The sequence below is a fragment of the Pipra filicauda genome, unplaced genomic scaffold (assembly GCF_003945595.2).
Source record: "Pipra filicauda isolate LSUMZ 115617 unplaced genomic scaffold, ASM394559v2 scaffold407_size631318_pilon, whole genome shotgun sequence".
In the NCBI taxonomy this organism is placed as follows: Eukaryota; Metazoa; Chordata; class Aves; order Passeriformes; family Pipridae; genus Pipra; species Pipra filicauda.
In genome coordinates this window covers 583,820-597,690 of record NW_024104540.1, presented here as the reverse complement: position 1 = coordinate 597,690, position 13,871 = coordinate 583,820, and the positions used below count along the sequence as shown (strand labels likewise).

The 13,871-nt window shown below is 41.6% G+C and overlaps 1 protein-coding gene across 1 annotated transcript; it reads left to right on the top strand.

Annotated features, from left to right (window-relative positions):
• The first annotated feature begins 915 nt into the window (after positions 1-915).
• Positions 916-13,337, top strand: RRAGC (Ras related GTP binding C). The gene is made up of 7 exons (XM_027746880.2): positions 916-1,422; positions 4,845-5,048; positions 5,739-5,938; positions 6,802-6,916; positions 8,362-8,504; positions 9,647-9,795; positions 10,339-13,337. The coding sequence occupies exons 1-7, from the start codon at positions 1,156-1,158 to the stop codon at positions 10,488-10,490; spliced, it is 1,230 nt and encodes a 409-aa protein (XP_027602681.1). The 5' UTR covers positions 916-1,155; the 3' UTR covers positions 10,491-13,337.
• Positions 13,338-13,871: the final 534 nt, after the last annotated feature.

Here is a 13,871-nt window from a genome sequence, read left to right as displayed (position 1 = left end):
CTTCCTTATTTTTAGGATAGGTTTTGCAGATTGTCTTGCAGGTGTGGTAGGATGGATCAGACAGAATTTTTAAGTCAATCTAATCAAGGCCTAATGAAATAATAATTGCTTACTTACTAGTGTATCTAATGTTGATCTAAACAGGCCAGAAGAGAGGTAAATGAGAGGAAAATACTGTGTTAAGTCTGTAAAGCATTAATTAGAAAAAACCTACCCTGAACCAACAAATAAAAAAAAGGGCAGGAAAAAATGCTCCAACCTCTGGAACAAAGGAGAGAGAAAGCTCACTTGTAAGATAGAACATATCCCTAGCGTTAAGTTGCACCATGTGCAAATAGGGAGAGGATAATGCAATAGGAAATGCACAGCTGAACATGTTCTCTGAGTAATGGGACTGGCATGTCTTGCTAAAGAAGCGGCAAGATGAGTAAAGGTGTTAGTCAAGCCCATAAACTGGGCATGAAAGACTCCTGAGTCGAGATGTTGGGTGCCAGGGCAGTAATGCAGACTTACATTTTTCATAACTGTATTTGCTCCCCTCTGAAAAGCAGTTTGGTTCCTGTGAGCCTTAATTTAGGATCGTAATGAAATAACAGTAACAAGTTTGATAAAACTTCAGTTGAGCTGCCTGCCTGTACTGGGCTGCCAGTAGAAAATGGAATGACTCTTTAATTGAAGAACCTTGCTAAAATTAATGACTGTTTAACGAAGAACCTTGCTTTACAAGGTAACGTTTCCTTAGAGGGGGTGGCCTCCGCCCCCCTCCCCCGCTGAGGGCTGCTTTTGCGCCTTAAGAGAAGCGGAACCTGCAGCCGGTCTCCACAGCAGGGACAGGGTACAGGGGGGGCCTCGTGTGGCTCCCCCGAGACTGCGGCGAGTCCCTCCTGCCTGGTGCCTCCCCCCCGCCCGCTCTGCCCGGGCCGTGCTCGCCCGGTGCCCTCGCCCCGCCTCTCCTGCTCACGTGCGGCAGCGCCGTCAGGTGACTCGGGTCGTCTGACCGGGGCCGTCCCACCTCGCCGCCTCTCCCGGGCCAATCGGTGGCGCGGGGCTTTGACAGCGGCCAATCCGTGCCGGGCTGGGCCGTGTCGGGCTGGGCCGGGCGAACGGGAGGAATCTCCGGGCCGGGCGCTGGCGGGCAGCGGGCTCGGGGCGGACATGGCGCTGCAGTTCGGCGGGGCGGGCGCGCCGGGCGCGGCTGAGGAACCGACGTTGGTGGGGGGCAGCTTCGGCGCCGCGGACTCGTTCCCCAAGGACTTCGGCTACGGAGAGGAGGAGGAGGAGGCGGAGCTGGAGGGAGGCCCAGGGCCCGGCGGGCCCGGCGGCGGCGCGGGCGGACCCGGCAGCGGCGCGGGCGGGGCGGACTCCAAGCCGCGGATCCTGCTTATGGGGCTGCGGCGCAGCGGGAAATCCTCCATCCAGAAGGTGAGGGGCCGCCGGCGGCTCCCCGCCTCCCCGCCCGGCGCCGAGTTGTATCTCTCATTTGCTGTGCTGCTGTTCGGGCCGTTCCTACTTTTTATTGTGGGCTCATGTGGCGAAGTTGAAACGACGGGAGCCTCCTGCCTAAAGACGTTTACTTTCCAGAACGGACTCTGATCGTCTGCGCTAGAGAGGAAGGTTGTGTAGCATAAGCTGTAGCCTTTGCATTTCTTCACTTTTAACGCTTCAGAAGTAAAAAAGTGAAGATGCTAGTGTGACGTTTATCGTGAGGTGTTTTCTTACAGCTGTGAAAGCACCGTGAGCGGTACAGGTGTGCAGTGTTTAGCGTGCTTCCACTTGGAAGACTTGAGCTTTGTTATGCCTTTTGATGCTTTGAAAGAGACTTCTGCTTTTGTATGAGCAGGACAGCCTCTGGTTCTCTTTAGTACGCTAGGCCGAGCAAACGAGAGTCAAGGAGGAAATGCATTAGGAGGAGTTTCAGTGCCTTAGGTTTGTTGGTAGCTTTGTGAAGTCACTAGTGTTTCTTAATAAAAATGAGACAAAACTGGCTATTTTCGTTTGCCACGTAGCTCAGTAGAAGTGTAGTGCTAAGAATGATCCTTGTTCCTCAGTGCAAATTTTATGTTTGTGGTCCCAACTGTGAAGTTTTCAGTGGTATTTTTATGGGAAGATGTTACTAGTGAAATGCGTGGTTCTCAAGCTCGAGGCTTAGGGGCCTCAAACTTGCTTCAAATGCAAGTGTGAAAACCTATAGAGATGTCTGTAAAGGTTTTATGGAAGGAATCCTTTTTTTTGACATTGCAGTATAACAGGGATGAATCTGCTTCTTTTTGCCATCTTATGCAGACTGCTTGGTAATCCGTATACTGCAGTAAGCCGATGAGTTCTAAACTGACTTCAGACTGGATCTGTTAGTGAGGAATTTTGAAATACAGTGGCAGACCAGGCTGTCACTGCTTTTTAGTCTTGTCAGTTATTCCCCATTATTTAGGTCGAACGATCCCACTACATGTGCAAATGCAGTGATTTCACTAAAAGTCTTTTTCTAAGTCTTTTTTAGTCATGTGAACGGCACTGGTTGTAGACTCTCATTAGAGATCTTATCGTATTATCCACTGTTGAAAAACCCCCCAAAAGCTAGAGGAAAGCAGCAACTCCAAATTGCAGATAGATTTTAAGACTTTACAGGTCTCTTTATAGATGTAGCTTTTGGACTTTTTTATGGCCAATGTTGATAGTCCTCAGTTCTCTGAGGACCTATTCAAAGGTAAGGAATAGTGTGATGCCGAGTATGCAATAAGAAGACATAGGATTTATCTTTTGCCCACTGGTTACCGATCTGGCTTAGGAATTAGATAGAAACTGTGATTCTGATACCTAGGAGTTCATTGTGATGCTGCCTGAGCAAACTAACTGTGACAATAATTTGAGACATTCTTGTAATATCAAGAAATTTCTCATCAACAGTGTTCCTGGTCTTAGATCTGTCTAGTTCAAAAATGTCCATGACCAGACCCAACCCATCTGTCTGGGAACTAGTTGTTGATCACCTTGCTAGAGAACAGGGATATGCAAGATAAACACTGTATCGTGGAAAGTATTGGCTTTGTGATTGTCTAGAAATTTCTGTGGAAAACATGAATTATTAAACCATTCCAGCCTTCCACTGAGAGCAATATTAATAGGACACCTCTTGCAAAAGAAAAAGTTATGGTCCTGTGGAGGAACTCTTTTTTCTTTTTCCTTTGGACAATTGGATTTTCCATACCGGTATAACCTCTGAATACTCAGTAGCAAATTGAGGGTAATAGATTTTGGGAATGTGATGATTGCTTTGGTTCATAAAACAAACTTTTGTGCAGACTTGTATAACTGGACTTACTGTACTGTCCCTCTGTAATAGGAACCTGGAAAGAGTTCAGATGGGGGACACCAATCTGATGAAATGTGCTGCTTTGGGAAGCAGGGGAAATGGAAATGATGGCATTGCTTCCCACTTCTGTGGGAGATGCTGAGTTCCAAAAGAAATTTTGATTTCAGAAGGCTTTAAAACTATGCTGCAAACCCTTAAGAATGCAATACAGCCACTGTGTATCTAGAACTGTTCTTACTTTTCCATACAAATGTTCTGCTGTTTAAAACCCCATTAAGATCATGGCCTCCTAAACCTTTCCTTAGGTGACATATTACTTCGAACCTCACTAAACAGTCCATTAACTATACTGGGTGTAGAGTTCTTTGTCTTCCAGGTTTTTTTGACAGTTTGTTGCACCAGGTCTCTAATGGATGACTTCTGTAACTGTATGAAACATCTGATAAAACCAGAATTACCAAGTGCTGTATAGGAAATATCTTTCTTTTGGAGTCCTAGTATTTGACCACATTATGTTTGGAATAACTTTCATATTACACAGTTGAGTTGCTTTAGCACAGTGTTCACTGTTGACACTGACCGCTTTTGCTACAGGCTGCTTTGCTGTGGAGTTACATGCTAGTTCTGTTTGTACAGGGAAGGGCTAAAATCCCAGTGGGGCTTTTTGAGTTCTAGCAATGAGTATGTTTTTCACCCTGCAGCTAAAGTGTTTACCAAGTAGTGTGAAATCTTTCCTAGTTTCTTTAGGGAAGTTTCACAGAAGTTCCACCTGACCATGAGGAAGAACTTCTTTTCTGTGCAGGTGACTGATCCCTGGAACAGGCTGCCCAGTGAGGTTGTGGAATCTCCCTCACTGGAGTTACTCAAGAACCGTCTGGACGCAATCCTGTGCAATGTGCTCTGGGATGACCCTGCTTGAAAAGGGAGGTTGGACCAGATCACCCCACTGTTTTCCCTTCCAACCTTACCCATTCTGTGATTCTCTAATTAAAAGGAGAGGGTCAGCAAACTGAACTCAGTTGTTAATAGATGGCACACTACTTAGCTATTCAGGTCTCTAAAACCAAGATGTTATTTTTGTACACTTCTATTGTTGTTTAGGAACCATCTGATTATGTTGTGTTATAACACTTGACACCAGACTAAAAGTGAAGCTTCCTTTAGGAATTTCTAAGATTAGAAAGGAAAGGTTCTTAAAAGCTTGCAGTTGCTTAATTAACACATTTGCTTCATACCAGATAAGAATATAACAGAATTTGAACATACTGTGTTAGACTTGCAAGGAAGAAAGAGTAACTGGGATGTCTGTGTCTTTCGCCATTGGACTTGTGAAAATGTTTAACTGTACTCAGTTGCTTGGTTTGGGTCGGGGGTAGGTCATTTCCTTAGCTGATGCAGGAAGCTGTCTATTTACCACAAGGAAGCTGTATGCTTCGGAAGGGATAAACCTATTTGTAAGATTCAAGTCACAAAACTTTCACCCATTTCTTCTAATAAGGTAAAGTCTAGACTATTATTTGTGTTCTTTTAACAGGTGGTGTTTCATAAAATGTCTCCCAATGAGACACTGTTCTTGGAAAGTACCAACAAAATCTACAAAGATGATATTTCCAACAGTTCGTTTGTGAATTTCCAAATATGGGATTTTCCTGGACAGATGGACTTTTTTGATCCAACATTTGATTATGAGATGATCTTCAGAGGAACAGGTGCTCTAATATATGTTATCGATGCCCAGGTAAATACAAATCACTAAGAATCACAAGGAAGTTTTATTTTTACTTTTTGTGTGAGAGGAGGTGAATGAGAAGCTAGTAATTCATATTTTTAGATAAGTTCGTAAAACATCTGCTACGTATGAAGGGATGCATTGGCAATCTGACTTTTGGTGTGTGGTTTTATTTTTGTGAAGTGACTGGAACATGTGCTACTGGTGGAGAGAGGGGAAAGGGGCTGGTACTCTGAACTTATCTGCAATAATAGCAAGAACCTGCTGTGCTAGGTGGATGGAATTATCCCTTCCTTCTACTCTGGAGTTCATTTAGTAATAGCACACTTCTGACCTCAGTTTCTAGTACTGATACTACGGGGTATCTCGCAGTTTTAATAAGCCTAGAAATTGCACTATGGGAGATTACCTGGCTATTAGGACCATCTTGGAGATCGCTGCTTGCCTATTGCTGGAGCTGAAATGTAACCCACCTTTTCTCTGAAGTCTGGTTTTGTATAACTAATGAAACTTAATTGACATGACAGTATCTAAGCTGCTTGTATTTCTCACTCTTCAGGGTATTCTCTCTCTCCTCCCAGACTTCTATTTAGTTACAGAATTGAAGTTCTTGCACTGAAATATTTTGTCCTAGTGCAGAATGGAATAGTTATCAGAGAGAAAGCTTTATCGTTCATTCCTGCCCAAACTGATTTACAGGATGACTACATGGAAGCTTTAACAAGACTGCACATTACAGTTTCAAAAGCCTACAAGGTCAACCCAGAAATGAACTTTGAAGTTTTTATTCATAAAGTTGATGGTTTATCAGATGACCATAAAATAGAAACTCAGAGGGATATTCATCAGAGGGCTAATGACGATCTTACGGATGCTGGGCTCGAAAAACTTCACCTTAGGTGAGTGAAAGACTCTGACATATGTGATTCTCCTGTTGCTGATATGCATGCAGATTAATGGCTTTTAGATGCGATACTGGACTGACTGGAGCAAGGTCTGGTTACTTTCTTATTATTTAACAAACTCTTGTTAAAAAAATACACCGCTGAATTTATGGACAAGCTTCAGCTGTTAGGCTGACTAAAATAAGGCAGGCTACTGTATCGGATTTCAATGAACAGATTATTCATAAACTCGATGATAATTCAAGGTCCTTCTCGTTCAGCCTAACAGGCCAAATTTGTACATGTGGCCTGGAGGGGCAGGGAAAGGAGGGGGGAAGGTCTCTGCCTTTTAGTCCTGGGTAGCACTGACTTTTCAGCATGATTGGTTTAAAAGCTTAGTCTGTTACTTGATATTTGGCTCACTTATAAGGTATCTTCTACGGACACCTTTAAAACAAGCTGTCTCTTCTCTGGGTTTACTGCTATTTTGATTCCTGTGGAGCCAGTATCTTGATGTTAGTGTGAGCAAAGTGGAAGGCCAGGAACAGGACTTGAAGAAATCAAATTGAGCATTTTTTATACCTTCGTAATAAGCACTCTGTAGGCAAAGTGTGTTGTGAAAGAATATTCAAATTTTTATCCTTGGTCTCCCATCTCTAAGGGATGGGGGAAATCTGTTTCATGGTTACTTCAGCCGCTTAGAAATTAGGTTCTTTGTGCATTGGTCAGACATATTTGTGATAAAGGCATCCCAGCCAAGGCATCAGGCCTGAATGTTACAGAACATAGCTTTAACCTTTCTATTGCAATTCTGAAATATTTCTTGAATCTTCTTTTTCTTTTTTTTTTCCTTCCACTGCCCTCCCTCCTCATCTCAGCTTTTATTTGACCAGTATCTATGACCATTCAATATTTGAAGCCTTCAGTAAAGTGGTACAGAAGCTCATTCCACAACTGCCAACCCTGGAAAACCTACTTAATATCTTTATATCAGTAAGTGTTAATCTAACAGAACTTTGAGTGAAATATGCAGAATGGTAAAGCAAGTCCTTCTGCCAAGGAACGCTGGCTAGATCTGCCCTTGGGATATTTGGGTGGCACTCATGTGGGTGTACTCTGCTGACCTGGATGTCTACATTAGAAGCTCTCTACCACAGCTAAATTGTACTGGTGCGTGCTCTGTGGGGATTTCTCTAAATGTTGACAAAGCGCAGTTTGATTGGTTATAACAGTTGTTAGGGAAGTTTCCTGCAGGATATACTGATTAGTTTGCTAAGGCACTTAGTAGTCTAATGTAGCAACAGACATATTTGGTAATATGACCTTGGTCTGGAACTAAACTGTCTATTTCATATGGCCTGTGAGACTTTTGCCTTTATTCTTTTAGTGTTTGCATTTCTTATAGAATTTGTGACATAGAAATTTGCTGTTGTATACTTTAAATCAAATAAAATATCACCCTCGAGACAAGACCGTTTCATTTAAATCATGTCTGTTGCAGGCATGTGGACAACATGGAAAAAAACAGTTATGACTGAGAGGAGCTCTGTGTTCAGACATGTTGCCCCATGCTACCATATAATGCTTGTTTGCTCAGTTTGGTAGAGGACTGGCCCAGTTGATAAAGGGCATGCTCACCTTGATTGGTGCCATGAGGGTATGGAGTGTGATCTTGATGCCAAAAGGATTGTCTGGATGTCCTCAGGACACTGTCTTTGGTACTGAGACTAGCTAGAAAGAAGAGAGAAGGAATGATTCTGGGTGCATAAATAGAAAAGAAGCTCTGCCAATAGTGTATATGTGGTAACTTGGTGGACTGCAAAAGGCTTCTGAACTTAGTATGAGCACACGCGCTTTGCCAAATTGCTCAGTTACAAATGTCTTGGTGCTTTTCCATACCCATAACTGCCGTAATATGATACTTTTCATGGATTTTTAAGTTCCGAAGCTGACTTAGTTGCTCTGCACGTTAAACTATGTGGCGACTGCCTCACACAAAATCTGAACTGCCAAGATACTACAAGCATAAAACTTAAGTGTCAGCATACTACTGTGAAATATCTCATCTCTGATCCCAGTCCATTAGGTGGATGTGAATGTATGGCTCTTCTGGAATTAACAGAACCACAGAAGAGGTAAACTGCTGAATGTGGGTTCTGGAAGCATAGTAAAATGTAACCTGAATTATGATCTGTTAAATAATAAACTAAAAAGAATTACAACAGAATCCCCAGTTTTATTTTTGTCAACTGTGTAATGTTCATATGTACTATGGGAACAAGGGTATTGTATTTATAAACTATATGTTCTAAATCTTCAATCTGTCTTGAGTCTCTAAATTGCTTATGTTTAAACAATTTTCTGCTGTTAAGAATGTGAAAGTTATGAATTCTACTTGAGATTTTAAAAATTCATCCAAATTCTTTCTCTTTCTGAAGAATTCAGGCATTGAAAAAGCTTTTCTCTTCGATGTAGTCAGCAAAATCTACATTGCAACAGACAGTTCCCCTGTGGACATGCAGTCATATGAGTTGTGCTGTGACATGATTGATGTAGTGATAGATGTTTCCTGTATATATGGGTAAGTGATGAATACTCTTAGGAAAAAAAAAAGTCCTCAAATTTGTAGAATGGGCTGCAAACTGTGCAAGTCGTGCTGGCTTTGTCATGCAGCGAGATGCTATTGATTGGTCTTTAGAGCACATCGGTTCTGTAAGTAATTAGAATAAAGCCAAATGATTTGGCAGCTGAATCGAACATTTCTACTCGATTTCTTTCCCACCACTCATGGCCCTAGACAGCTGTCTGATGTTTGTTAAAGTTGTGTTTCATGTAAAGTATAAATAGTGCTGTATCTTGTTTGGCATGGTGGGTGCAAGTGTGTTAATACCTGCAAATAACTGGGGTCGATAGCATGCCGTGGCTCGTAAGTGTAACTTGCAGTGATACTGCTTTGAGACTTGCTGCTATCTGAATAGAATAGCATATGTGACTTTCAGTGAGGGATGCACATAGTGCTTATGTCTCACAATTTACAGCAGAATTATACTTCACAATGAATTTTTGAAGTGGTTCTGGAGAAGCGGTGACTTCTCTTAGAACTGTGGTCGTAGCCTGGAAAATACAGTGCTGCCAAGAAATACCGCAACATTTAACGGTCTGTCTCCTGATGGATCGATCCAGGGTTGTGTAGCTGTTTTGGTTTTTTTTTTCAGGAGCGCATAGAAGTAGTTTGCGATACATCATTTACTTCTATAGTAATTTAACTAACACTAATAACTTGCAGATAGAAAGCAGCATGCTAATCTGATCTTATAAATGCAGGCTGGTTCAGCTTAAGACCAAAAAGGGTCCTGTTACCCCCTCCAACTCAACCTCACTAAGGAAGCCTTTGTATTAATTTACCAAAATTAATTTCACCGAGATGCCACTCCACTGACATCAAAAGAATGCATGCTGATAGCTTGCTCTTAACTGCTCATCTAAGACAGACAGTATCTAATGAAGGCCTCTACTCTGTTTAGGTCTAGCTTTCCTGAGAAACTTAAGGTGTGATAATGGTCTTACTCAACGATAGTATTAAGACCTGCATTGCAGGTTCTCCACTTGCTCAACGTTCAGTATGAGTAATATTCTTCTAACTGCATTTAACAGGTATTTGTCTTGAAGTTACATATGCATGCCAGTTAGATTATGCCTTGGGTTAAGTCATTCTTTTTCCAGGTTAAAAGAAGATGGCACTGGAAGTGCTTATGATAAAGAGTCAATGGCAATTATCAAGCTCAATAACACAACAGTCCTGTACCTAAAGGAAGTAACAAAATTTTTGGCATTAGTTTGCATTCTTAGAGAAGAGAGTTTTGAGCGCAAAGGTAAGGACTTCCCCACCGCTGACAGGCTTTTATCTAATGTTTTTTATCAACTGCAAAATATTAGTATGACTTTACAAGTCACCTTGATTTTTGTGTAAATTCGTGTAATTTCTTCGGGAAGGAATTTTCTTATTTCTTAGAGATAGGAATAATGAAGTCTTATTTTTAATTTTGTGAATCATCGCTTTAATCGCTGTGTTCCTGATGGAATTACTTGTGTAGCTAATGTGAGCTCTGTCACTACCGTCTGCTCTACTGGAATAAGTAGAATGGAGTAATGGTCCCCTTACCTGCTGTTTAATTATGAGTATACATGTTGCATTTGAAATTGGTACCTTTTTTTCAGAAAACTGAGACGGTCCAAATAAATACTAGCATCAATAAAACTTTGTTAAATCTTCTGAGCCCAAGTTAATACTAAAATAAGTAGGAAAATACCTATTGGTTAAATGTAACATTTTATATTGATTTTGAAGCTCCGTTTATGTAAATATGCCAAGCTGAACACAGTTTTTTGTCTTCCTTCCCCCTCCTTCTTGATAGGTTTGATAGACTACAATTTTCATTGCTTCCGCAAAGCCATTCATGAAGTCTTCGAAGTAGGTGTTGCCTCCCACAGAATCTGCAACCATCAATCAAGCACCTCAAATATGAAAGCAGTGACTCACAACGGCACACCTAGGAATGCAGTCTAGAGGAAAGCTAATGACCTTGGATAGACTTGTCAGCTCTTCACTCCAAAGTTTTGTGGAACAAGAGAAGAGTAGTCTGAAAGCCTGAAGTATGTTTCAGAGGAGAAGAGTGGTCCTAACTGTGGAACAGCGGCTTGTAACTGATGTTGGACAACTGAAAGTACTGTAAAAATACTTTGAGGCCAGTGGAGTTAGAAATGCTGGTTAAAACCAGCTGTATTGCAAATGCAGTAGTTTTTTGGTTTGGAATCCTGTTTTAACAGTCTGTCTCTGACTGATTGCCTGGTCAAAACTTAAAAACAATTGAGTTGAGTTTTGTGTGAAACACTGAATAGTCACTTGCTCAACTTTTTTTATTATTATTATTTTAAATTAATCTGTAGAATATCCACTTTTGCTTAAGTTTACCCTTTTGTCATGCAAAAAAGAAAAAAATTAGCATTATTAAGGCTTGTGAAACTCAGGCTTTTTGCTTGCTGAGGCTGGTCTCACGAATCATTCCATTAAGTAGCTCTTGCTGGTGTGCTCATAATATTCTTGTGAATTCTGTGTTTGTTAAGTGGATGCAAGGTAGAGCTCTGTTCTAGTGATTATGTGTTTGTTTAGAGAACTGACCTGGGGCTTCATTTTAAGAGATCATGATACTTCTCTTTCAGACCACAGTTCTTGGTATGTCCCCTTTGATGGAAGGGAAGTATTAAAATCGGAAATAAACTACCTGCTCTCTTTTGCAAAAACATGGATGTCATAAATCTGTGTGATTAATCCTGTTCATGAAACAAAACTGCATGGCTAACTGAACTGAAATGTCTGCCATCTGTTGAAATAAAGCAACCACTTTCAGCTATTCCCAAACAAAGAAAAATGACAAAGTTACTGACTTCTGCTGGTGGATCTCTTTCCACTCTGGGTGATAATCAAGACAATTCCTAGGAAAATGTCTGAGGGTGTTATCCATGCATGGCAATTAAGTATCGATCTGCCATAACCTACTAATAATACTGGACTTTGAAAGCATGTTGATTCTGTACTATGACGAACACCTTCTTGTTTGTCACCGGGCTGACTAGAACAGTGTTTTTTCTGATTTTGTGAATGCTTACTTTCATACTATGGGCAGTATATCTGAATTCTTTAATTTATCGATATTGGTATTATTACAGTCGATATCATACTATACATCAGCCTTGCTATGCAGTAAGCTCAGCCACTGGCCCGTAAAGATCTTGCCTCTCTTTACCCGTCCCTATGTGTGTATAGGTGTTGCAAAGCCATTGGACCGACTATACAAGTGCCACTATAAAAGTTTGTGCAAGAAGAACTAACTGTAAGCAATCTCTGCAACTGGTGTATTTATGTGGTCAGAAGTAACCATGGGAATGCTTCTGTGCTTATAGAAAGAACTTTAACTGAACTATGTAAAAATGAATATACATGCATTAACGTTAGGGTATATGCACATACTGAATAAATGTTTTTTTTTTTTACAGCAGGAGACTTTGGAATTCAAGTGCTCTAGGTCAGTTCTCTTAAACCTAGGCTGAGCCCCTTTTTGGTAATGGAACTGCAGAGTTGTTTTTTTTAAGGAAGTGCTGCAGGCTTGTAAGATTGGGTTTTGTAGTTTGCAAGCACTGTCAGAGTGTTCTAATACTAAAGGTAAGAGGAGAAATAATTGGCAAGATCACAGGAAGAATGAAATAATTCCCATTTGTGCAGTGAGTTTTCCATGTTCTAAATACATGTGTACGTTCTCTTTGTTTTCACTCACTACAGGATTTTGTGCTAATAAAATGAAAAAAAAAAGGCAAACTGTAACACTATTGTTTCTGCTTGTCTTTATAGACAAAAGTCTATAAATGCCTATATGCTAAAGCAAATTTTTAAAAGCCATGTTATCTTTATGGTATATTTTAAAAAAGTTAAATACCACATTTCCATGAGAGACTTCAAAAATTTTAGTCAAGCTTAACTTTCATCTCAATTAAAGCTGAATCCAAAACAAATACTCAATTTTCAGAAGATGACTCTAGACTGTAAAGGCATATAAATGATCATGTGACTTGTCCTGTTGTTTTCATTAATGGTGAGCCTTAGGCTGTGTTCTGAAATTCTGCCTTCTGCTGTGCATGTTGTGGTGGCTTTCTGTGTTTCAATTTTTTGCAGTTTTTTTTTGTTTTGTTTTGGGTTGGGTTTTTTTTGTCAGCGTTACCTTACTCTGAAATTGTTGCATCTACTAAAGGTTAATGGTAGGAGGTCAAAACTGAATACTGTCATTTTCACTATTACCTGCACAATATTAGCTTTAAAAGTTAAATTTGTCTCTAGTAAGGAGCATGGTGTTTCTTTTAGTTTACTGGAACTAGTCTTCCGAATTAAGTCAGATGCTGCTGTTTAAGTAGAGGGTTACTAACCTGTTGCTGCTTTAGTGAGGCAGTTTTTGGTTCTGCTGAAATCTTTATGGTGCCACGGAGGAGGAGGGATAGGAATTAGGCTTTATTTTCTTCCTTGTGCAGGGATCTGTCTCCCCTTCCTATGCTGACCTGCAGGGAGAGATCCTGTTAGAGATAAGGGAAGTCGGTATCACGATCTCTCCAATACAAGAACTGAAACTGTGAAGGAAACCATCAACTACCGCTTCACCTTTCTGCCTTGTTATTTTTCCCTTTTTTCTCCTCTAAACCTGTAGTGGTACAGATGCTCTGCAGTTTTTTTGCAAACAACTGAGGATGTGTGGTTCTAAGGAGAAGAATGGTGTGGACAGGGGAGGACAGGGAAAATGGTGGTCTGCCTGCTGGGAGAAGGAATGAAAATTTTGTTCTGTTGAAGAATAAAGCAATCCCTTGCAAGGTACCTTTCAGAGCTGTGTTGTCTGCCACCGAGGGTTGCTGAGTTTCCTGTTGGGAATCCCGCCTGCTGTAGCACAGGAGAGGGATGGAGGGGAAGGCCAATCCTGGGGAGACGGGCAGAGTAGTTAAAGATGACGTCCCTCTGAGGTCCTGAAGGGTTCAATCTGCCTATCGTTTGGCTGGAAGATGGTGTGATCTTTCCTCTCTTTCCCTCAGACCTCCCTAAAAGTCCCTTGTTACTAAGTCCCTCGCTCCCTCAGCGTGGGGCTGCGACGGGACGCGGGCGGGCTCTGGGCGGGCTGTGGGCGAGCGACTCTTGGACCATCGCTCATCTGAGGGGAAACACTTGTCCCGGCGTGGCCCGAGGTGCCGGAGGCCTGGAATGTGCCACCTGGCCAGAGCAGTGCACGATGTGACAGGTTTTGGGAGCTGCCGGTCGCTCGGAGTGGGCACGACCCCACACCTCTGTGTGCGTGGACTTTTCTCGTGTACCAAAGGGTTTGTGTTCCCTTTGGTGTGGAATAGTGGGTTTTAGCTT